The following is a 26,434-nucleotide window of genomic DNA, read 5'->3' on the forward strand; positions in this document are numbered from 1 at the left end:
TTTAGCTTTACCAACTAATATATAAAAATCAAATGTTTAGAAAACTTCCACCAATAAGGCGTATTACTTGATAGATTATTGTAAAGGTGATAAAAAAATGTGGAGTTCGTTGATGTTAAAACATATTGTGTAATATGATAGCGCATGATGAGGCTACCTGTAAATACTAGAACATTTGCTAAGATAATTTTGAAATGTAATTTTGTTTTTTTCATTGATGTTGTATCTACTGTTAGTTGTCCTACTGAAAATAAAATAATATAAAAAGTTCATGCACTAATTTTATTGTTTTTAATAATAAATGTAACTCATGTGTTTATCTTAAAAGAGCAATTAATTAGTTTTTAGTCGGCTGTTCTCGTAACTACATCCCAAGCCGGTATAATGACGGATCAATCATGACTGAAAAGTTCGCGCAAGAGTGCTCGTTTAAAGTATATTTTGATTTGATTGAATTAATAACCAGCTTAGTGCTGTTATTATAAATAGCAATACAAACATTGTATAAATCCAAGAGACTTATGCTTACTTAAACATTATGAGAACATCGTAAGCTCTTAAACCGTCAATTAAATAGGCATTCAAGGTAAATTGGATGATTCAGATATACAAACGGTTTCATCAAAACAATTTAGTGGATTCCATTCAAAGATACGTGTTGTGATGTCACCGTGTCTCATGGACTAATCCTAGTAGTCCTGTTATTCCTACTAGTCCTACTAATAAATACTAGTATTATAAATGTAAAAGTAACCCTGACTGACTCTTTATATTTTTACGACAACGTTACTGAACCGATTTGAATGAAAATTGGTAAAAAGTAAGCTTATAATTTAAGAAAGAATATAAATTAATTATTTTTAAATAACGACCCCAACATTATTGTGGTTGGTTATATACGTCAAATTAAATCAAATCAAATCAAGTTTATTCAAGTAAACTTCACAACGAAGCGTTTTTGAATCGAGCCTCCAGCGAGAAGAAACGGCAAGAAACTCGCATAGTTGCTCTTGTCAAATAAACAGATTAACAATGCTGTTTCTTTACAATAATTAGTGTCCTGTGATGGAACCCGAGCCTAAATCCAGGCGTTTTAAACTTTTTAAATTTCGTAAATGGTAAATTGGTTACATTTCCCGGTATCTTATTATATATGCGTATACCATTGCCCAAAAACGTTCTCTGTACCGTACGGCTCTCTGGCCGAACGGAAAGTAGGGGTTACAAGATTATTCTTATTTCTTGTATTAATAGTATGTAAATCAGCTTTTATGGAGCTTCTTGTATATATTATAGTTTTTCTTTTGTTTTTTCTCTTTATAAATGTTGGTTTGATTTGGTTACATATCTGTTGTTACCATGTATGTACTCGTATAATGATCCTTATTATAATGAAAGTAATATGTTTTTTTTTTTTATATGATATCGAATTATTTGTAGCTATCACTGTTGCTCGTATGGTACCCTCTAAGGCGATTACTGAGAATAGGCGTTGAGGTATGAGCGTCTTTGTGTACTCCCTAATCATAAGCTGACTGACTCTTCTGTTTGTTTCGGATCACGGCGAAGCTGCAGGCGGAAAGTAGTATGTATATACATATATTTATTATGTAGGCGAAAGAGCGTATGGGCCACCTGATAAGTCTCCACCGCATATTAGTAGACATTGCTGAAATAAATTTTAATCATTCCTCTCATCTTCAATGCACCACTAATCTTGGGAGCTAAGTTATTATGTCCGTTGTGCCTATTGCTACATTAGCTCACTAACTCTTCAAACCGGGACACAACAATACAAATAATCAGTGCTTGGAGGTAGAATATATATGAGTGGTGGCTACCTAGATGGGCTTACACAAAGCCCTAACACCAAGTAAAATAGTCCTATATATATGTACGGGACGGTTAACATTCTCTTGGTGGTAGAACTTTGTGCAAACCTATCTGGGTACCCACTCATAAGATATTCTACCGCCTAATAACAGTACTCTGTATTGTTGTGTTCCGGCTAGAAGGGTGAGTGAGCCAGTGTAATCACAGGCACAAGGGACATTACATCTTGGTTCCCAAGGTTGGTGGCGCATAGGTGATAAGGAATGGTTAATATTTCTTACAGCGCCTTTGTCTATGGGCGGTGGTGACCACTTACCATCAGGTGGCCCATATGCGCGTCCGCAAACCAATGCCATAAAAATAATAGTTACTCTACCTAAAGCTACCTTAAGCTAAGCAACCTAAAGCTACCGTACCTGACTCTACGTCACTCCGACTACAGTATTGTAAAATACTTATTCATTTTAAATACTACTGTCTCGCTAACCATGAAAATTCATGTATATCTTGAACCTGTATTTATTCTGGCTCACTCAAACTTTCGATTGTATTTTTTTTTAACATTAACAGCCTGTAAATTTTCCACTGCTGGGCTAAGGCCTCCTCTATTATATAATAGGATACACATGTGGTAGAATTTCGTTGAAATTAGACACATGCAGGTTTCCTCACGATGTTTTCCTTCACCGCCGAGCACGAGATGAATTATAAACACAAATTAAGCATACAAAAATTCAGTGGTGCTTGACTGGGTCTGAACCCGAAATTATCGGTTAAGATGCACGCGTTAACCACTGGGCTATCTCGGCTCGATTGGAATACAGCTATACAATTGTTGCTGTTTAACGTTAGAATTATTAATGGATGAGTACTCAGACGGGCCTGTGAATATCATATATTTATAATACGCATTGAATAATTTATTTTACTTACATTTATTTCTAAGCTTTCTTTCAATATTACCTGCGAAGAAAACAAAAGAATTAGTTAATATAATATGTATGAAAAAACACAACGTCATAGATATAACAAAAGGCTTCTTAAATTATGTATAAAATACGTCAAATCGTTTTAGCGTCTTACGGTCTTATTCATAATGAAACACTTATCGAAGGTATAAACCTATATTAGTTAAAACGTCATTTAAGCCTATCAAACGTTCGATAAAAATCTTTATTCATAATCGTTCGATAAACCTCCGATAACTATAATGCCGTTATTGTACATAATATTGCCATTCGGTAAAAAAATGGTAAAATGTGAATGGTAGAAAATAGTTTCAACGAGTTTTTAATTTGTGGACAGATACGAATTTAAAAAAAATGCATCTTTGAGAAGTGAAAATTGGGTAGAAGAAGATAAGGTTAGTGTAACAGTTTTATTATATTTGCAAGTCTACAATTTTGCACTGTAATTTTCACGCATGCATTTGTAACATTTACTGTTTTTGCTTCTTAAGATTATTTTAAAAGATCTGGTGAAGGAGAGAGTTCGTGCTATTGAAAATAAGAACACCGACACGAACTCTAATGCACTGAAAGTGCATGTTACATCCCTCCACTTCTTCAAAATTAAATGATATGGTAAGTGTAATTCAAAAATGTTTATTATGGATGTAGTAGTGGAATCAATTGATTTAGTCATATTTGTTTTAGAATGAGTTTGGAAAAGAAAACAAAACAATTTATGTTAATGTATAAGTTTAATAAAATCAAAATCAATAAAATATTTTATTCAAGTAAGCTTGTACAACTATTTTTGAAATGTGATTTTACAAACTATATTAAGTAAAGCTACCACCGGTTCGGAATGTAGATTCAACTGAGAAGAACCGGCAAGAAACTCAGTAGTTACTCTTTTTCAACATTTTAAAATACAAAGTTATTATATATAATATATCCTCCCTGCAACCAACAAAAATCAACATCCTGCAAATCAACAAGTATTAATATACACGAATTATTATTTATTAAAACATTTACATATTTTCAGATAAGTATTAATGTAGATAATGCAGAGGCACCACTTCCGCCAAAGCCTTCAAGCTCACCAGTATTGGATCCACCATCTCCAAACTCTCTGGGTTCAAAACCTAGAAAAATTAAGAAAAAGTTATATAAAAGTAGTTTCATATCAAGAAAAAGATGTTGTAATATTGAACTTAGCATTCAATGTTTATGTTCTCTTATTGCAGTGTTTCAGTACCACAAGTCAAGTTGGTTCACCTGCAGAACTAATTGCTGCTTGTGAAATGGAATGCAGGAGGGAACTGCACAAAATACAAATTGAAAATGAAAAAATTAAAACAGATAATTTAAAGTTAGAGGCAAAATTGTTAAAAAACAAAATAGAATATTATAAAAAAAAATGGGCAATTAAATTTTTAAATATAAATCTTATTTTGTTTTTTTTAAGCATTTACCTGCAAGCGAGGAGAAGTTTATTCATCGAAGTGCCTTGCAATAAAAGCTTGCAAGATTGCAGCATTTCTACCTCGCCTATGGTTCGAGTCCATGTTACTGGGCTGTTCTGGTAGCTCTTCTGTACTGGGCTCACAATTGTCCTCCACCACATTTGTATCTTTATATACAATTGCAATATTGTGCAAAACTGCAAGTGCCACAATAGTAGTTTTAACATTGCCAAATTTCATTGGCATGCCATGGAGCAGGCATTGAAAGCGCTGTTTCCATACACCAAAACAACGTTCTACAACATTTCTTGTTGCAATATGTGCCTCATTATAATTTTGTTCAGCATGGTTATGTGGATTTAATATCGGAGTAAACAAATATGGCTCTAGTCTGTATCCAGAGTCACCTAGCAATCTTCCTCTAAACTCCCCTGCTTCAAAGCGTTCTCTAAGGACGGATTCGTTAAATATCCGTGCATCATGAGTGCTTCCTCGCCACCTTGCAACTATGTCTCTGATGCGCAGACTAGCATCACAGGTCACCTACAACAATCCTGACTTTAGATTTTATAACATAAAAGAAAAACTTCCTTAGTATAATCATTAACATACGTACCTGAACATTGAGAGAGTAATAACCCTTTCTATTAATATAATATTGGGCTAAATCACCACCATGCTTTTTTATTTTAATATGGGTACAATCAATGCAGCCAATTATCGATGGGAAGTTCCTTATTTGGCGGAATTCCATCATCAGCTTCTGTTCTTCTGCAAGAGATGTAGGCATCTTTATAAACTCTGATGAATGTCGTGCTAGCGCCCGCGCCACCCTGTTGCATATACGGCTAGTAGTAGCTTGAGATAATCCATGAAGGTCTCCAGCATCTTCTTGAACCTAAAAAAACACATTTTAAAACGAGTAAAGAAACATTAATAATGAAAAGGATGAACATTATGTATAAGTTCGCATACCTCACGACGTCCCCAACATCTTATTGCCGTCAATACTTGCAACTCTGGTGAGGTACCACAACCTTTAGCGCTCAGCTTCAAGTCTTCCCGGACTAAATTTATAATAAAAGTAGCCGTTTTTTTTGAGAACCGATATCGTTTCCGGAATTCTTCATCGTCCAAAGAAAATGGATTCCCTCTTGACCGATACACTTTTCTGCGCCGATTAATGACATCATTTTCAACGACCGCAATACTTTCCAGGGCTTGTAATGCTTGCATATTTAGGAAAATACGTAAGATTTATTTCAACAAAAATTGCAATGTCGGATATGTATTAGAAATCAAATGTCATTGCAAACGTCAACTGATCAAAGTCGGCCATGTTTCTTGCTAATATACGTTTATCGAAGGTTTATAGTAGGGTCTTAGCTTGTATAAATCAAAGACACTTTATCGGAGATTTATCGAACGTTTTAGTGTTATCGAACGATTATGAATAACACTTTTTGACAATCTACTTTTAGCGATGTTTTAAACCTCCGATAACTCATTATGAATAAGACCGTTAATGTTTTACAAGATTGTTTTAAAATAAGTTCTACCGAGAAGAGCCGACAAGAAACTTAACTAACACTCCACTAGTATTTTCAGAAATCTTTTTTTATATAGACTGTCAAATGGATCATCTGATGGTAGGTACCATTCCTTCCATTGCCAACGCGCTGCAAATATTGAAAATTAAGATGTTATGCCCATTGTGCGTGTAGGAACGGAACACAACAATTAAAAGGGTTGCTTGATTTGACTATTGGTATCTACCTTAAGTATCATATCGAAAACAAAAGATATTTCAATTAAATTTGTCCCTTAAGATTTGACGTTTCAAATATAAACACGTAACATTGTTTAAATAACTTTTGACGACCTCCGTGGTCGAGTGGTGTGTACACCGGTTTTCATGGGTACGCCACTCCGAGGTCTCGGGTTCGATTCCCGGCCGAGTCGATGTAGAAAAAGTTCATTAGTTTTCTATGTTGTCTTGGGTCTGGGTGTTTGTGGTGCCGTCGTTACTTCTGATTTTCCATAACACAAGTGCTTTAGCTACTTACATTGGGATCAGAGTAATGTATGTGATGTTGTCCAATATTTATTTATTATTTATTAATAACTTATTCGTTTGTGATTCGTCGGAACTGTGATTAATGAATTCGATACGTTCTAAATTTAAAACTTCCAAAGCTATGAATACAAAGTTACGTGCATTTTAGCCGTGAAAGCACGTTTATAGGTGATTTATCAGAAAATATCACCTTGTGAGGAAATTGCTTATATTGGAAACTTCGTGGTATAAAATGAGAGTGAGATTGACTTATTTAATGTTGTCTATGTGGTTTTTATTTTAATAATTATTGATGTAGAGTTTATAACACATCCTTACAGCTTTAATCAACTTCAAGCTGTCTATGCAAAGTTTGTGAAAATATCTCTATTTAAGCGATTAGACCGCCTAATATATATATTGTTGTAAAATAGTGAGGTGGACGGGCAAATGGTTCGAAATATTAACCATTCCTTACACTGCCAATTCGATATAATTCGATAAGTTGTCCCTTGTGCTTATAGTTACCTTGGCTCATCCTTGACACCAGAACACAATACCACGAAGTATTACTGTTTGCAAAATATATGACGAGTGGGTGGTACCTACCCAGATTGGCTAGAACTAAGCTCTATAACCAAGTAAATAATACAATATACCACCAAGTAAGTAATCTCTATATGTTATTTTTATTCTTTGGTTGGCCATTACTAAGTGGTTTATTAGTTGAAATATGTATCCGGCCGTATAATATGTATGAAACGTTACGTTAAACCTTACGGCCGTAAGGGGTCGGCCATTATATTAACACGATCCCGCAGGCTCTCTGAACCGAGCCAAAGACGGCTATCGCAGTGGCTTCAGTTGGTACAAATCCAACAGGAGGGATTAAAGAACCCTTTTGAAGGTTTCCGCTGCGTAAAAAAACGGCATGGATTCTAATGATCGTGATAATATGATATATGACCATAAACGACATATGACCATTTTCTGCACGGAGGCTAATCTGGTCGGAATAGTCTGCACAGGAAATGGTACAGTGCGCAAATACAAGTACACCATTAATGTATCCTATATTCTCATAATACGATGCGACGACACTTCGCACGACACGATTCGAGTTCAGGCTTAGGACTAACGGCTCTACATGTTCCAGGCACGGCATATAAACACTGGCACACACATTGAGGCTATTACTGAGACTTTACGGAATAATCTAATGACATGTAATTTTTAAATCAGAAGGATCATAAGCTAATTACTAAAGCAGTAAGTATTTTTATTAAAATTATATAACATTTGTATGCTTAATAATATATATATACAGAATATATATAAATAGGGAGACCAAAATATTAATTTATCAGACTGACAGTTCGTAAAAAAAAGTAATTTAATATTTTTCAACAATGATACGGATTAAAAACCAACACCTAACATAGCCTATGAATCCAAAAAAGGCACGTTATCCGAGTAAGCTCCGAGCCAATTTATTTTCTAAACGGAATTGTTTATTCGATAGCTTATATGATATTATATGATGTTGCAGAATAATGGGACAGTTTGATATCGTATAACCCTTTCAGTATTTATTTTGTTTTTGTTTTCATAAATAGGAAAGTGTAGACGTGTTGATTGGTTAATTGACTGTAAACGGATGGACTTCGAAGAATTAATAGAAGGACTTTTCTCAACAGTGGGAGCCAATGTATTTTCTTAATCTATTCAATAAAAAATGTAGTCATCACGGTACGTCTCGCAGATGTGAAACTAAATTGAGTTTAATTGAAATAATTTACACTTTAAAAAAAACACAGAGCTTTTTAATTTATTTTTTTTCATTTTTAGTTTATCTATACTCGTAATAAACAGCGATCTCTTCTTTAACTTCTATTAAAGACAAAGGCAGTACACAATTCTGGCAGACTGCACATACGGTTATATTAGGTAAGACCTTATTCGGTAAATTTTCAATGACTGACGTGTTGTGCTGAAAACTCTATCATAGTAAAGTGAGTAAATATTATGAACTCCTAGGAGACATTATTTTACTATGACGTTATAAAATACAGTACAGTACTTCAGAAAAAATAAATATTGTGCATCGGCTTATATCATATATACGAACATTACCGAGACGGTATAAAATATAGAGCTGCTTTTACTAAATTGGCATAACGATTGCTTGGAAATTTGATTCGAAAACGAAAACTATACACGATAAGGGGGTTGTATCTGCTCTGTATGATGCTACAGAACCAAAATCCATATCGTAAATGACTTATTTTGTTCTGAAAAATGTTATGGACCTTATTAGTTGATAAAGTCCATGGGATTTTTCAGAACAGTATAGTTTCAAGCAGTATGAGATTATGTGATAATTGCAAGTATTTTTAAGGACTTTAGACAATCAATTTTGTAAACTACAATACGATTGCTTCTAGTGTTTTCCGATACACAATATTCGTTCTAATATTCTATACATAATATATATTTATATTTGTTTGTTTGTTCTAAAATACTGAATAACATATTCGATACACAAAGCCCGAATTAATCCGAAGTTAATGAGAATTACACAAACGTAGCCGCAGACGCCATTATTCCATAACACAAAGTCTAGGCACAAGAACCAAGTGCATTCAGACAGGCTGTCCGTTAGACTCGTTTCTAGCCCGAAGCTAATCGTAATACCTAATTACTAATTACTCTGCCAGCTTTAATTAATTTCAACCTGACTTCCGGCTTAAGCTATAAGAGCTCGAGTTTTAAGGATTTATATTTGAAATTTATTGCAATTATAAAGTCTTGGAATTTAAAATTCGTGACGTTTCTAAATGTAATCATTACATAATCAAACGTCACAAATACAACACTTTTTATCATTCAAAAATGTATTCTCGTATAAATTACTGTCACGATTCAATGCATATGTGTGACTGACTCAACATACAAATAGATTTACAGCGGAATACCTTAATATATGTATTCAGTTGCTGTTATGCTGAAAGGATTTGTACAAGCCCATCTGATCTCACTCATCATTTATTCTACGGCCAGATAACAATAATTTGTATTGCGGTATTCAGATACAGAGAAACTACAGACACAAAGGATATAATTTTTTTGTTGTAAAAACTTTTTATAAGAAATAAATAAATAAAAAAAAAAAAATTTGGTTATTGGGTATAGTTAATATTTCTCAGACTGCCTATTATCATCATCTGAACCTCAGTCTTTGTATAACTTATCTACAAATATTATATATCCTATAACTGCTGGCGTGCCGCAGGATGGCGGCGCAATCACTTGCTTCATTTAAAAGCATCCTTAAACAATACTATCTTGCAAGTTAATGTTGTATATTTCAGCCAGAATTTTAGTTTAATTTTATATATAACTTATATCTGATTAGATCCATACATATAAATGTATGCATGTTAGATATCAGGTACTGTAGATTATTTTATTTTAAATATATTATTATTTAATTGTAATGTTAGGTCATATATTATGTTTATATCTGCCTTGTTCCCTACCTCTTTCAATATCTGTTTCTTTCCTCTACCCTAACCTACCCTACCCTGCCTGGAAGAGATCGCTGTTTTAGCGATAAGGCCGCATCTTGTGCATCTTTCTTAAACGTGACTAAAATATGTGTTTACTGGTGTACAATAAAGAGTATTTTGATTTGATTATAAATGCCGAAGTAAGTCTGTCTGTCCGTTGCTCTTTCACGGCCAAACCACTAAACGAATTCGGTGAAACTTGGTATTAAGCAAGCTTGAAAACCCAGGAAGAATACACCTGATGACCAATCCCTAAAACGCGAGTGAAACCGCTGTCGACAACTAGTAAATAGTAAAGGTACAAAGGTATCAATAATGCTTTTTATATGGAAAGTTCTGGTGCTGTGAATAGACAAACTATTTTCATACAAAAACTGGGGATATTACAATGGGTGTTTTTAGGGTAACACGTGTTTTTGAGGCTGACTGTACTCATTATATAGAGGTTGCGTTTTGTGCAAACTTATTGGCAAAGGTTTTACAATGATGGTGGCAGGAATACAGAGATAGGTTACGTCGAAAAGTGCGACAAAATTATTGAAATCTTAGCAAACAAATTTCTTATATTTCTATGTTAAATTAAAAGTTAAATAATTGAATGTTAAAAAATATATTTTAATTTTAAGGTTTTGTGGGTGCAGTTCCGCTACATCACACACCATTGAAATTTATTCCAAATTAAAACATCTCACGTAAGCACAGAAGTGAAGGAAGGTGGTCGATGAAAAAGCACGTACACAAGAAGGCAGCGTAAGCTGAACGAAAAAACACGACTTAAATGTCTTATTGCGATCGGTGACGATACTATTTGATAGCAACTGACATCTGTCTAGCGTTGAATACTGTTTTTAGTAGAGTCCGAGAGAGACATCCTGAAAAGGTAATTTCAATTTTCTCGAGGCATGTGCAATGTGCATCTTTGGGCATTTTTTTTCATGAAATAGGTCGAACCAATGGAGCTGATGGTAAGTGGTCAATACCGCCTATAGATATGCACAGTCAAAAATTTTAACAATTCCTTACATCTCCAATGCGTCACGAACCTTGAGAACCAAGCTATTATTTCCCTTGTAGTTACACTGGTTCACTCATCTTTCAAACTGGAGCCCAACAATGTATTGATGCTTCAGTGCTACCCAGACGGTCTTGCACAAAGCCCTTCAATCAAATAAAGTTATTATTGGATACCAGACGTACTAGATCAAGGCTCTATATGAGGCCTAGTAATTGTTTCGTGATTGGCATATGATCGTAGACCACCATCGTTTGACGGTGGTTGTCAAATTCAGCCTTATATTGTCGTCCAAATCTTACCAACAGTAATATAATTTTCGTTTGACTTTTCAATGAAATAAAACAAATGACTACGCTAAGCTCTAAGCTTGTTTATCCAATCAGAGATATGGTAAGGTTCCGTGTAGCCAATAGCATTTTCTGTAAGATTGTTTGAGTTTTGATATCATTCGTTGCTTGTAGATTGTACCACAATATATACTCAAGCGAACTTTTCGTTTATACGAGTTATTATTGCCGTGGCCCAAAGCGAGAATGCTTGATGCAAGAAGTTAAACCTACGAATCAGTTTTAATTAAATTTTTTGGTTACTTTAACACTTTTTAAAACATTTTGTAATTGTGAAAAATTCATTTTCAAACGTAAAAATATATATGAAACAAAATTGTTGCATTGGGTTTGGTATTTTCTCCATTTATTTTAACTATTTCTGAGGTAGAAATGGCGTTTTATTTATTTTTAAGCGAGTGAAGGGAAACTATAAAAATCGTCTGGACTCCGCACGTATTTCGACGTGACATATATTTTATTGAAGATAAATGCTCTCTTCCTGAGCTAAATGATATTTATTTTTTATCACGATTTACAGCAGTAGATGAAAGATTTCTTCACGATATTATTAATTTGGTATCATTTTGTGTAAATATGTTTAAAATATATGTGGACTAGTTTGAACTGGTTTAGTCTAGTTTGAATTGGTTTACCTTTGATAGACAGTCCACACTAACGATTAGCTACGAAAGTATTTTTAGACATTTCAACGTTAAGGGAGTTAAATGGTCGGACGAGCAGCTTTCAGCACTAAGGGCACGGATAATTGTGACCAAATAAAAAAAATTATATATTTTAGCATACGATAACTAGTTATCAATATAGCAGTTCGGGTAGAAAATAATACATAGCTAAAGTTTATATTGAGAAGAATTGCAAAAAGGTAAAATTTTTACATGGTATGTGTAATAATATATTATATTCAATAAAATAAAATATTCATAGTTTACCTTCTTACACACGACATTACGGACATTGAATGATAACGCGCGTCATGTGAAACTTCAAAATCAATCACGTATATTTTGAAATTCCTTTTTTTTATTGTAATAATTACAAGGTATCATTCCGCTGAGCCTTATTTTTTTATCTTTCGAATAAATATATGTTTAATAGCAATAATTCACCTCGGAGTGGCGTACCCATGAAAACCGGTGTATACACTACTCGACCACGGAGGTCGTCGTTAAGTTGAATTCGCACATTTGTAGACGACAGATTTCTGACATAACAGCATTAACGTACGATTCAATTTAAATCGTATCGAAATAATGGCAACCAAAAATATTTAAAAAGTTAGTGAAAATTGTAACATATCCGGGATATAGTCAACCTTCTTTCTTGATCTATTAATGTTCGTCTGTTTATTTTCTTTGCGTTCCTAGACTATTTACCCGGTTGTGATAAGACTTTTTGGATTCGTTCCACGTAAGCAAGCGAAGCTCCCATTAAAAAAAAAAGAGAGGAGTCGTGGGGCATACAATTAGAATCAAGTTGCTTTGATCGTATTAAATACAACCAAAGTAATTATTAATTTTTTTTTTTTTAAATCGTCTGAATTAAAACAAAAACAAAAAGTGAGTTTAAATAATATCATATAAAAACATATACAATAGAACGAGACGGAGCGAAAGAGAGAGAAAGAACATATCAATTTCGTTTATACGTTTCGTTTAATACAAATCTTTAATATAGCGGACGGATTTCTGACCGAATCAGAAAGTCGCCCGCGGCGAGTGCGTCAACTGCCAGCCCGTGATCGTTACCGGGAAGTTTGAGAGAGTCGAGTCAGTACGCACGGGGAATCAACTATGGCGTCCACTCTTCCGCCTTATTAGTTTATTTCAATTGTTTGTTGATTTTATTGATTATTTACATACAGTAAAGTGTACTTCCTTGCGATCAATATTAATATTTACATGCCCGCTATAAATACAGCATTTTTTCCGTGCGAAGCTAGGACGAGTAGCTGCTTCAAATAACTAAAATGTAATTATCATTGTACATGGAAAAGGGTTAAAAAATATATATATATATATCCCGTTGAGTTTCTTTCGCCGGTTCTTCTCAGGTCCGAGGTGCTAAATTCCGAACCGGTGGTAGATTTTTGACAATCAATAAGCAAGTGTAAACACTTCTATATTGAATAAAGATTTTTGACTTTGACTTTGACTATGACTATCTTATAAACCTTTTAAACTATTTCAAACGCATATAAACTATAGTGTAAAGCCTGTTCCCTTATCCCTGATATTAGTGTTTCGTCACATAGCCAGTCCATTTCGAGCGCTTAATCTATTTGTGGGTTTAACATTAACAGCCTGCAAATCACCTCTCCCTTTGAGGAGAAGGTTTGGAGCATATTCGACCACGCTGCTCCAATGCAGGTTGGTGGTTGCACATGTGGCAGAATTTCGTTGAAATTAGGTGGGTTACACATTGCACACATATGCAGGTTTCCTCACGATGTTTTCCTTCACCGCCGAGCACGAGATGAATTATAAACACAAATTAAGCACATGAAAATTCAGTGGTTTGAACCCGCAATCATCGCATTTGTGATGTAAGGAATGGTTTATATTTCTTACAGCGCCATTGTCTATGGGCGGTGGTGACCACTTATAAAAAAAGTCTATATATTAATTATGTAACTAGACCAGAATACCATTAGAGTAAATTTCTTCTAATCAAATGATCTTCTACCATAGCATATTACTGTAGTATGGGTCGATTTAATATCTAACTCCTTACATCAATAACTTTTGAATATGATAAAAAAAATTATAAATTTAAAAATAGAGTAAGAGAGATTTTTACGCCGTAGTTTGAAGTGGTATCTTTATTTTCGTCTTTCAATTTGATGTTTGATATTAAAATGGATGATTAAAAATATTTAATGTTTATATATTTTCTTCGTATTTTGTTTTGTATTTTTTTTTCACTTTTGTTGTCGCAGCATACAATAGTATTTAATAGTTTAATTGGCATGTAGTGTTTGCTTTTAAATGATTTAACATAATCTGTGGATAAATTAAATTCTATCTATCTTTCTATCAAACTTAATAAAAAAAAATCTATATTCACCAACCAGCGCAGGGAACCACTCAAACCACCTCAAAAGGGAAGCCAAGCCCAGCAGTGGGACGGTTGCGAGTTGTTACTTTTATAAATTAACTAGCTGAACCTGCGGCTCGCCTCGAAATTTATAAAACATAAATTTCCAACCAATGCTTTACCCATTTAGAGGACTTTCTTAATGGAAGTCTACACCCTATAAAGAACCTACCTGCCAAATTTCAAGTTTGTAGGTGTTATGGTTTCTGTGAATTTGTGATTAATCAGTGGGAGGTATTTCGCTTCTATACACATATATAAAATTTATAATATAATATTAATTTGTTAATCAAGAAAATATTCATTCTCTTTGTTGACTTCAGCTCTTCTATAAGTAAGCATACATACAAATTGAGTAATAAAGTAAACTTCAGTACTTCCACCAACCCGCATTGGAGCAGCGTGGTGGAATATGCTCGAAACCTTCTCCTCGAACGGAGAGGAGGCCTTAGCCCAGCAGTGGGAAATTTACAGGCTGTTAATGCGATGTCAACTTCAATTACGAATTGTACGCATGAGAGTTAAGTTTATTACGATGAGAACACTCTCGAAGGCTCTTTCTTCTTAGGTGCTCTACTTTGATCTTTACACTCTTGAAGAACACGAGCCAAGGAATGGGTGATAATATTTATAGGATAAAAGAAGGGTAGTTCGTTACACTACACGAATAAACGTATGGCAAAAATATAAAAACTTCATGTGTTTTGAAGTTGGTTAAAAATATTCAATAAGCTTCTAACTAACTTTAAAACAAACTTGGAACCGAACTGGCCGTGAATCAAGTCTAACTTGACTCAAGCCAAATTGCATGTTGTGTTATACTTAACTTGACTTAACTTAATGTAAGGGTTCAAAACTTGTTCAGCAAACACTTACCAACTTCCAACCAAATTTGGTCAGAGGAATCGAATCGGGTCAATCAGAAATTTCCTTTTACAGTCAAGGGAATATGTTATTTCATTTTTTAAATCTTATTATAAAATTGTTGTGCGGATTTTGAACCAGATTTTTTTTAATGATAGTACGGGCTTTTGGTCCACCTGATGAGAAGTTGTTACCATCACTGATATAAGAAACATTCCTTACATCGCCTATACGCCACCAACCTTGAACACAACTCGTCAAACTGGAACCCAACAACACTAAGTATGTATAATACTAGTTGACACCCGCAGCTCCGCTCGCGTTTTAGGGGTTGGTTGTTATACGTAGGGCAAAAATACCTATGTCTTCCTTGGAGTTCAAGTTTGCTTCATACCGAATTTCGTCAAATTCGGTTCATTGGTTTGGCAGTGAAAGAGCGACAGACAGACAGACAGAGTTACTTTCACATTTATAATATTAGTAGAGATTAACGTATCCTATTTAATCAATTAACCTTACATAGTTAATTGGCGGCAAAAACTAAGTATTACTCGACGGAATCTTTATTCCGAACCGGTGGAAGTTTTACATTAATTTTAACTAGTGATTGCCTAAGTGAAAATTCGTCTGTAATCATTTTTGAAGATTCAAGGAAGACATATATTTTCTATATCTATATAAAATATTTCTTATTTTGACGACCTCCGTGGTCGAGTAGTGTGTACACCGGTTTTCATGGGTACGCCACTCCGAGGACCCGGGTTCGATTCCCGGCCGAGTCGATGTAGAAAAAATTCATTAATTTTCTATATTGTCTTGGGTCTGGGTGTTTGTGGTACTGCCGTTACTTCCGATTTTTCATAACACAAGTGCTTTAGCTACTTACATTGGGATCAGAGTAATGTTATCAAATATTTAAAAAAAAAACATTTTGGTAATACTAAAGGTCGTCAAACAAAAACAAGAAATAGATTTGTTATTATAAATAACAAGAAGCTCAGAGAAGCAGAGAATTGAAGGAAGAGTTTTGAAGTTCGTTTGGAGGTTCAACGGCTTCAACGCCGAGCAGATGAATTATAAACACAAATTAAGCACATGAAATTCAGTGGTGCTTGCCTGGGTTTGAACCCGAAGTCATCGGTTAAGATGCACGCGTTCCAACTACTGGGCCATCTCGGCTCTAGTAATAATATTATATACTAAAACCATTTTCGAAACTAGCTGCATTATAATAGTACTTTTATGTTTATTGGATTATAAGTATTTCCGGTTAGGCAATACAGAAAAACGACTCCGAATTTCCTAGTGAATATTATTGTAAATGATCTCAAATCACAAATCGTCTCACATAACATATCACGTACAATAATCTTCTAATAATTTCTGATACGTATATATCTATCTCAATCAAACGTTTGGCCATAAATAAGCCTTTACAACGCTAATTGCGTAATCCCGGCCATTCAATGCTATCAAAGGAGTTCGGTGAATCCCCGAACCATAGGATAAGGGAATCACAGTCAATAATCATAAACGAATCAAATCTGTACCGTATAATCCTTTAGGGAATGACACTCAGATTAGGGTTGCCAAATATAAGTTTATAGGATTTATTGTTATCGAATAAATTATAGAGTTTAACTTCTGAAGCTGTAAATAGTTGTAACTTATTTGTTTTGTTATTAAATCTTTAAATAAGATACTTGTGTTTGCTAGGATACAATTTTTTCAAGTTATACTTAATTATTTATTTTTTTTGCATTGACAGCCTGTAAATTTTCCACTGCTGGGCTTAGGCCTCCTCACCCTTTGAGGAGAAGGTTTGTAGCATATCCCACCACGCTGCTCCAATGCGGGTTGGTGGAATACACATGTGGCAGAATTTCGTTAAAATTAGACACATGCAGGTTTCGTCACGACGTTTTCCTTCACCGCCGAGCACGAGATGAATTATAAACACAAATTAAGCACATGAAAATTCAGTGGTGCTTGAACTCGAAATCGTCGGTTAAGGTGCACGCGTTATAACCACTGGGCCATCTCGGCTCAGGATCATTTGGTAACGTTATAATTTTTTTTATGAGAGTGAATTTTTATTGTGCGCGCACAGGGTGACACGAGAACAATACGATGACGACGTCAAATCGCCAATTAAGTGCCAAGTCACTCGAAATAGACAACTTGACACGTCATCTTACTTTACAATGTTTATTTTATTTCATAAATTTAAATTTTGGATGTTGACATTTGAAAGTGGATATTTAACTAGAAGTGAAAACGATGAAATTAAAATACATCATAATCATATTTTTATTTTAATTAATTATTGGCATACATATAAAAAAACCCTTTTAAATACGCCTAAGAAGTGGAAATACTCATACGCGTACATATGCAATACACGCACCTTTTTATGGAATGTTATATGACAATTTACTTTACATATTTTATAAATGATTCCAAAATCTGCCGTCCCTATTTTTGCTCGTGATGGATTACCGTATCCTACCTGACGCATATCACGTGGATGTACAACGAAGGGACGTGACTTGGACATTTTAATACATCGATATGAGCTTGGATAAGGAATTGCTTTGGATTTAAACATTTAGATCAGAATATCCTATGGTATATTGCGCAAGCTCCGTAAGTCTAACATCAAATATTAGTACTCTGTATTCCCGTGTTTTGAAACATGAGTGCATTTTGCTTATCTGGGCTTTGTGCAAGCTCTTTTAGATAAGTACCACCCACTCAATATTCTACCGGTAAACAATAATAGTATTGTTGCATTCCAGTTTTAAGGGTGAGTAAGCCAGTGAAATTACAGGCACAAAGGACATCCTCTTAGCTACAAAGGTCGGTGTCTCATTGTTGATGTAAGGAATGTTTAATGTTACTAACAACGCCATATTGTCTTTAAGGCGGTGAAACCACTTAAAACCAGATGACTCTGTAACACGACTTAACCTAAGGCTAACCTGTACACTTTAATATCAATTTAAATGGGGTGATTTAATGACCTTGTCTTTAAAAATTAAAAATAATACACATACAATTAAATTTGATGGTGTATTTTTATATGACCGAAAAAAACCTAATCTTAGACATTTAATTTTTGAAAATAATTTAATTTAAACTATGTCCGCGATTGGACCGTTGTTGGTCTATTTAGAAGGTCAAATTTTTGATCACTCTTTCGAGCAAGACCGGTACCTGATCAATTACGAAGGTAATTAGCACGATAGCTTGTATTATATTTTAAAAAAAGGTCCAAATGAATCAGTTATATTGGCTTAATAAAGATCAAAAACCATAATTTAAATTGTTTTCATAGATCACTTCACCAATTAATAAAAACTGTAAGATAATTGAGAGCCGAGATGGCCCAGTGGTTAGAACGCGTGCATCTTAACCGATGATTTCGAGTTCAAACCCAAGCATGCACCATTGAATTTTCATGTGTTAAATTTGTCTTTATAATTCATATCGTGCTCGGCGGTGAAGGAAAACATCGTGAGGAAACCTGCATGTGTCTAATTTCAACGAAATTGTGCCACATGTGTGTTCCACCAACCTGCATTGGAGCAGCATGGTAGAATATGCTCCAAACCTTCTCCTCAAAGGGAGAGGAGGCCTTAGCCCAGCAGTGAGAAATTTACAGGCTGCTAATGTAAGATAATACTATCTATTTTTTTTTAAGTTCAGGTCTAGCTATCTTATTCAGATAGATAAGTAGAGACAGAAATACAGACCTGATAGTGGAGGTCGCTTTGTTTTATAATATTATTAGTGGTCGCTTGCAGCTTAGCTCGGGCTGTAGGTGTTGTTGTTATAAAAAGTAGACTATGTTCTTTCTTGGAGCTCAAACTGGCTTCGTATTATATTCCATCATATTCGGTTCAGTGGTTAAGCCGTTATAGAGCAACAGACAGACAGACAGATAGACAGAAAAAGTGACTATCGCATTTATAATATTAGTATATATATATACAAAAAACAACATATATATACTGAATAACTAAGTTACGTTTATTATTGATTTGCCTTATTTTTAAAAAAATTATTTAACAAATAATTCCAAAACATTTTCTTTAAATAATATCGAGCTAAAATATTGATCCTTCTAGTAGATTTATATCCAAGCGGATGCCACAACACGATGGGTGTGTGAGTCAGCCATCTTTTTTTTTTAATGATTATGTTATTCAACTCAGAAAGATCGGCACTGATCGATTACCGTGATCAGATTTTAAGCTATGATTTTAATATGAACACTTATTGCGCAGAATTTATTAATTTGTATTTTTTTATTTTTTTTATCTTTTAACTCTTAAACTTAATTGGATGACATGAACTCTTATTTGTCGAGTAATTTTTAATTCATGGGTTCAGTCAATTATTTCATGTTTCCTTTTATATTTGGTATTATCAATGTGTGTAATTTCAAATAAACTTCTCTTTCTGTTTAGCACAGTTAGTGATTTGTAAATTATTGCACAATTTGTCTTTGGATCAATATTTAGAACATGTGGTAGCTTTACATTATAAAAATTGTGTAATATCAATTCTAGTCAATCAATTTCGAAGATCTTGTAAATGGTTATTATGATGAAGTATATTTTAATTTTGTGACTTTTACCCGGTTCTTCAGTGTCTACATTCATCTAGGCTAGCAAGTGAATGAACTAGACCGACCAGGTGATTACCAAATAGGTGGCGTGCGAATCGTATTTTTTTTTTAAAACACCAGTATTAACTTTGATCTTTTACTAAAATTATTAATTAAGCCTTTTGCGTAGAGATGTTTGATCTTGCGTAGAGATATTGGATCAATCTGAATCTCCTATAGCATTTTTAACGAGAAATGTTCCGAAAAATTGTTGGATTGACCCGGCTGCTGAATTTCCCTTTTGGACATCGCGTCGAGATTCGAAGTTTCATCCTTACCATCTAGATGTCCAAAAATCCACAACAGCGCAATTTTGAAGACATTTTTTGCCACACAAGACCACTCTTTCGAACCAGATTTTGCGGGCGGTTTTTTCGAACTTATTCGACTTGGGAACCTACAAGAAAAGAGCCTACACATAATTGTAATAAATGCCTTAAAGGCCGGCAACGCTACCTGCAAGCCGTTGAAAATGTCCACGGGCGAAGCGTAACGAGCAGAAGGCTCACTCGATGGAAACTGCAGTCGTCACATCTATATGATATATAATAAATAAATAAAAATCATATATAAAAAAGCCTAAATAACGATATTGATTGTTCAAATTCTTCAATGAAGTCTATATTATCTATACTCTCATCCCCAATTTCCCCGTTTTAGATCATGAATTTTAATCGTTTAAAAACTGTCTTTTACTCACATCTTGACAAACATCAGACTGTTATTAAAAATTACGAATTTTCATAAAATTTTCATACTCCATTTAACACGACATTTTATTTACTTAAAATCTTCTCTTAGTTCTCGTATACCTTCCACAAGGAATTTCTATGAAAAAAATCATTCTGTTTGACCCAACGGTGTAGGCCGTGCGCTGTATTACAATCTGTCATTTTAAAATGTCATTAAGTTAATAAGGCATTAATAGGATTAAAAGTAATTTCAAATAATTAGCCAACATAGAAGAATGTATTTAGCTCGAGGACAAATCTTGAAGGAAACAAAAAGTAGCCTTGAAAACCAAATCGAATTCTTATTTAAATTAATTATATAACGTCAAGTCTAGACATTCGCTTTATTAAATCCAAACAAACACAGAAGTTTTCTAATCACAATTAAACTCCGGATTCGAGTTTTCTAACTTTCAAGGCTTCCTTAAGTAACCGGACATATCGACCATTGGAGATATAGTACGATGGGATGCGATAAATTATTTTATATAAATAAGTCTTGACTAAAAGACATAGTTTATGTTCATGAGTCTCGAGCAATACTTTGGTCAGTGTGGAAGAAACGTTATCTGAGACATTTGTCACAGCGTTCGTTGTGTCCAGCCTTTACATTCAGAGTTAAAATCATCATTGCTAGGTTAAGGCCTCCTCCCCCTTTGAGGGGAAGGTTTGGAGTGTATTCCACCATGCTGCTCCAATTTGGTGGATACATATGTGGCAGAATTTCGTTGAAATTAAACACATGGAGATGTCCTCACGAGGTTTTCCTTCACCGCCGAGGACGAGATGAATTATAAACACAAATTAAGCACGTGAAAATTCAGTGGTGCTTGCCTGAGTTTGAAACCGCAACCAAATTGACTGTCAAACTACCGTTTCGTAGATATTATTAGCAATATATTTACATTGAAAAAAAAAACCATACAAACTTTCTTATCTTAACGTTCCTAATCTTTGTATGTTTATTTTCTATTTTCCAATGGATATTTTTGAATATTTTCTGGCATCGTCCCTCTCACCACATTTACAAAAACATAGTGTTGCTATACTATATAGCGAATAACAATCAGTGTCTAACCGGCTTAAACAAAGTCTTTATCCATAAACACTTTGGTTGATTAAACGCAGTTATCTTCAAAGTTGTTTAAAAGAGCTGAAAACAATCGCTGATTCGCTCTTTTTAAAATTTTAAAAGTTTGTTTTTAATTGGTTCAGTTGAAATCATGTAGACATTTATAATAATCTCCTGTGAAGGTGATGCTTTATTTGGTGGAACATGTTTACTATAAAATATTTTTATTTGCACGAAAACAGTTTATTTGTTCGAGAATGTTCTTCGTAACTATTTTTAACTATAAGTTCGATCAGGTAATTATCTGCTCGTTGAGTGTAAATGGTTAACTTATCGCAGGTCACATTGGTTTATTTATAGTTTCCATATTTATCTAATGACTACATAATTTTTCGGTGTATTAGGAATGTATTAAACTATATTAATATATTAAAGCTATAGGAACTGTTAGACCGTGCCAAACTGGGGATGTACCAGTCTGGGTAGTTACGGTATTATGCGCCAACGATTACCTGATGCCCCTCGAATTTATTAGTGGGTATTTTAGTGGTTTTAACGAGTATTTACTGATCGGTTACAAACCCGTATTAAAGCGAGGATAATGCCTGAAGGCGTATTCCCAGGGAGATAAAAAAGGATGAAGGAAGAATTAAAGGAAGAAGAATGATGAAGAAAGTAGGAGGGTTTGAAAGCGAATTATAGGGGAAAATACGTTGCAGACGTTTTGGTTTGACGATTTGACGTTTTCTAGCGAAGTGAAATGTTTACTATTATTAATAGTAATTCTATTATCTTGTTACTTGGTGGTAGAGCTTTCTGCAATCCTGTCCGGGCAGGTACCACCCACTCATCGGGCATTCTACCGCTAAATACCAGTACTCAGTATTGTTGTGTTCCGGTTTGAAGGGTGAGCCAGTGTACAACAACATACAAGTACAAAGGACATAACATCTTAGTACCCAAGTTTGGTGGCGCATTGGTGATATAAAAAATAGTTGATATTTCTGACAGTGCCGTTGTCTATGCGCGGTAATGACCACTAATCATATAATAACAAAAAGAAACTTATAACGGTAATGTTAGAATACGCTTCCGATTCTATTCCGATCTAACTTTGATTATTCCACACAAAAGTTAACCTTAACTCAATCGTACCGAGGACCAGTTCTTTTTAATTATAGGTTACAATGTGTATTATGATCCAACTTTGACGGCAACGGTGTCGTAGGGTTTTTTGAATAGGAGAACGGCTGAACGGCAACGCTTATGTTTCGATTCGATCACGATAAACTGTCAATTTGTTAGTAGGATTGGGACTCAGGTGTTCAGCGATGATATTATCGATATCGATATTGAAAATTGTTTATTCTCTGTTTGCAAATCTCTAGTACATAATATCAATCATCATCAGCTTATGGTGGGTAACACGAGTGAGATACGAAATGAGTTCTAAAAGAATAACCCGGTTGGCTTAGTTTTTCATAGTGGTTTCGTTGCAATGTTTCATTGACTTCTAGAAATATATGTATATTTGACAAATCATTGATAAAACTATAGGCTGATTATTGATCAATATAAAAAAAACATAGTTATTTAAAAAGAAAAAAACTATTTAAATTTATATGAGCCGAGATGGCAGAGTGGTTACGACTCATTCATCTAAAACAAAGTTTGCAGTAGTTTGAGTTTGAGTGGTCATGAATTTTAATAGGAAAATGGTGATCGAGCATATGTGGTCACCTGCGCAGATATAGCAAATATAAAAATATAATACACTTATATCTTTACTACGTGGAATCCGTTTGGTTGTCAAATATAATGTCAAATATAAATTTGACGACCTCCGTGGTCGAGTAGTGTGTACACCGGTTTTCATGGGTACGCCACTCAGAGGTCCCGGGTTCGATCCCCGGCCGAGTCGATGTAGAAAAAGTTCATTAGTTTTCTATGTTGTCTTGGGTCTGGGTGTTTGTGGTACCGTCGTTACTTCTGATTTCCATAACACAAGTGCTTTAGCTACTTACATTGGGATCAGAGTAATGTATGTGATGTTGTCCAATATTTATTAATTTATTTATTTAAATACATCCTGGAACCCGATCGTCGCCTATCGTGACTAATCTAAACCATTCGGGGATCCATTCTCCTCCATTTCTCCATTTAGGAGAGTTTTAGTGACATAACACGCTCAGAACACACAAAACACGTCGCCTTTAACTAATTCAGAGTTTATTAATTACTTATCGAACTTATGGCAACTTTTATTGGTAATATCGAATACGAAGTATATAAGTAATAAGAAAAAAAATGATTATGTAATTAAGTTTTATCGTACTATTCCTGTCTGAATACTTACTTAATGCGTACATATGTTATATTAATAGTGTCTTGAGAATTACTACCAATATGGTAAGTAACAATAAATATCGATAAGTCCCTTTTTATTATCTAAGTTGACCGCGAGGAAGGGCTACAGGTGGAAAGATGATCGGCAGTTAAGACTTTTAAATAAATGTATGTAATATTTTTATGAAGTATATAATAATTTAGCTTATAGCCCATAAGCTTGTCCAGATGAGATCGCTACTTAGTAAGATGACCGGCTTATTCTGCTTCTTATGACATATTCCAATGGCGGAAGGTGCAAAATTATCAAACTATAGATTTTAATATTTCATATGATTTGCAAATAGTTGTGTTAAATTATCCACCACAAACAGTTCTTAATTAATATATCTTTATATATAATATAATATTATTCCACCTAACTACTAGTATCATTCTTAAAAACCACCCTTTTTCACCAATCCATATTGATCAAAATGTATTGCATCTCGACCGATGACGTCATAACAATTCAAGGTCATAATTGGATATTTGTCTTTATTCCTTCCAATATACTATATATTAATTAATTATATTATTAAATTAATTTTACTTTACTTTTTGGGAGTTTCATGAATTAGGAAGTATCCTACATTATATTGTATATTTATACTTGTACTTTCCCCCTCGGATTCCCCTTTTCGCCATTGTTGAACAACAAACATTGTATCAATCTTTACAATATACGTAATCAGCGTAATTTTCTGAGAAGTAGAAAGAGGGCGTTTCGTGCTACAGAATTATTTATTAGCTTCCAGTAATCTTGTCATATGTCTGTCTATCTGTCAGGGGTTTTATTGCACGCATTCTTGCCATTATTCCACGGGAACATGATTTGTAGACTCGTTATTTATTTTTGTGTGTATATACTCAGTTTAGTATTTTGCCCTTTGTCTAAAATCATAAATAAATATCTTAAATACTTAAATATACTAAATATTTTAGTATTTTACATGATTTCGATTAAGCTATCTTAAGAATCCTTAACAAGTATTGGCGCCCAAGGTGGGACCCATTTAGTGCCTACAGACGTGGTATTGTTTTTATTTTTTGACTATATTAACTAATAACTTTAAACATAATAATTTTTAAATTAAATTAGTTCCCCAGAGCCAAGTCGTGATTTAATTTCCAGACTACAGTCTGTATTTTGTAATCAAAATTGATGAAAGTTCTTTGGAGCTACCAATTATATTTTCAACAACTGCCCGTCTCGACTTGGTACGTTTAAATATTATTCTCACTTAAAATGATAATATCCAAAAATCATTTTTTAGCGGATGTCTTCGCCATACTTCCCAAATTGTCGCTTTATTGATTCAATATATTTTGAATGGCGATGAATTCAGTCAGAACAAAAAAGCGGTTGCGTGATGGTACAATGGTGAAAGGATTCAATATTATAATTAACAAAAAAACGTGTAGACAATTCATAATACTAGAAATGTCATGAAACATAATTTGTCTACATTGAATTTGCATTTTTGCATATGCATTCGAACATTTGCATATCTAAATGCATATGCAAATTTGTTTTAAAACGTTTTCGTTGGTAAATATTCGGGGAATAGAAATTATTTTTATACTGTTTAAATAGATGTTTGTCATATTCCCACGGGTACCTACAATATTTATGGTGTAATGTATTTATTCAGTTGTTTCCCACTTCTGGGTTAAAGTTTTTCCCACCTTGGGGAGACTGAGTACTGACTGTGAGATATTAATATTATGTTTTTAAGCTGCTGTTATATTCTTACAAATTTTGCCTTTAAATTGAAAGAGTGTTGGTTTATTCAGAATTTGAACAGGGGATTTCATAAAGGGTTGATGACTGCATTTGGATTAACCTTATACTGCAGTGTGTACTGACTGACGCTTCAACTCCCTAATTGCAAACTCCATAAACCATTGCGCTTTTGATGTTTTTATTATTATTATTTCCTGTTATTAATCATATCTTAAACTCGATATTTTAATGGATTCTAATACCGTAGTTCATAGGTTACATGTATCCTCAAGATAGGCAGCCTTAAGGGTTACGCGATAGGTTTGTCTTAGATAAACCCAACGTAGCAATTAGTCAAAAGAAAATTTCTAATGGGAAACGATATAGTTTACGTGATTTTATTAAAGCTTGTTGATAATTTAGTAGTATTGCTAAGTTTAAAGTTTAAAAATAATAAATGATAAAAAAATGAGTCTGGAGAGGTACCATCGAACATCGTTACGGTAGCATGCGAAACCCCGTGGCGCCCGAAGAGACCCTGTCCGCTGGTTTTTAGTGGGTATTCCGATATACTGGTCATCTTGAGCATAGGCGAGTCCCATATACCCCCGCATCACATTACGGAACCGCGTATTGCATTTTTCCAGCGAGCAAA

The 26,434-nt window shown here is 34.1% G+C and overlaps 2 protein-coding genes across 2 annotated transcripts in view; both read right to left on the reverse strand.

Annotated features, from left to right (window-relative positions):
- Nucleotides 1–26,434, reverse strand: part of LOC113396031 (alpha-2Db adrenergic receptor) — a 467,800-nt gene that overhangs the window by 142,764 nt on the left and 298,602 nt on the right. The window lies entirely within an intron of this gene.
- On the reverse strand, nt 4,039–5,599 carry LOC135194116 (putative nuclease HARBI1). The gene is made up of 4 exons (XM_064218795.1): nt 5,222–5,599; nt 4,863–5,144; nt 4,256–4,789; nt 4,039–4,102 (listed from the first exon to the last, which is right to left on the reverse strand). The coding sequence occupies exons 1-3, from the start codon at nt 5,480–5,482 to the stop codon at nt 4,274–4,276; spliced, it is 1,059 nt and encodes a 352-aa protein (XP_064074865.1). The 5' UTR covers nt 5,483–5,599; the 3' UTR covers nt 4,039–4,102; nt 4,256–4,273.

This window comes from Vanessa tameamea, chromosome 24 (genome assembly GCF_037043105.1).
Source record: "Vanessa tameamea isolate UH-Manoa-2023 chromosome 24, ilVanTame1 primary haplotype, whole genome shotgun sequence".
Lineage (NCBI taxonomy): Eukaryota > Metazoa > Arthropoda > Insecta > Lepidoptera > Nymphalidae > Vanessa > Vanessa tameamea.

What these genes read in the sequence shown, in the direction of transcription:
- LOC135194116 (XM_064218795.1), bottom strand. Translation starts at nt 5,482, where the DNA reads ATGCAAGCATTACAAGCCCTGGAAAGTATTGCGGTCGTTGAAAATGAT. An exon ending in GATGTTGGGGACGTCGTGAG is followed by an intron (nt 5,145 to 5,221) that starts GTATGCGAACTT and finishes GTGTTTTTTTAG; the next exon opens with GTTCAAGAAGATGCTGGAGA. An exon ending in ATTACTCTCTCAATGTTCAG is followed by an intron (nt 4,790 to 4,862) that starts GTACGTATGTTA and finishes GGATTGTTGTAG; the next exon opens with GTGACCTGTGATGCTAGTCT.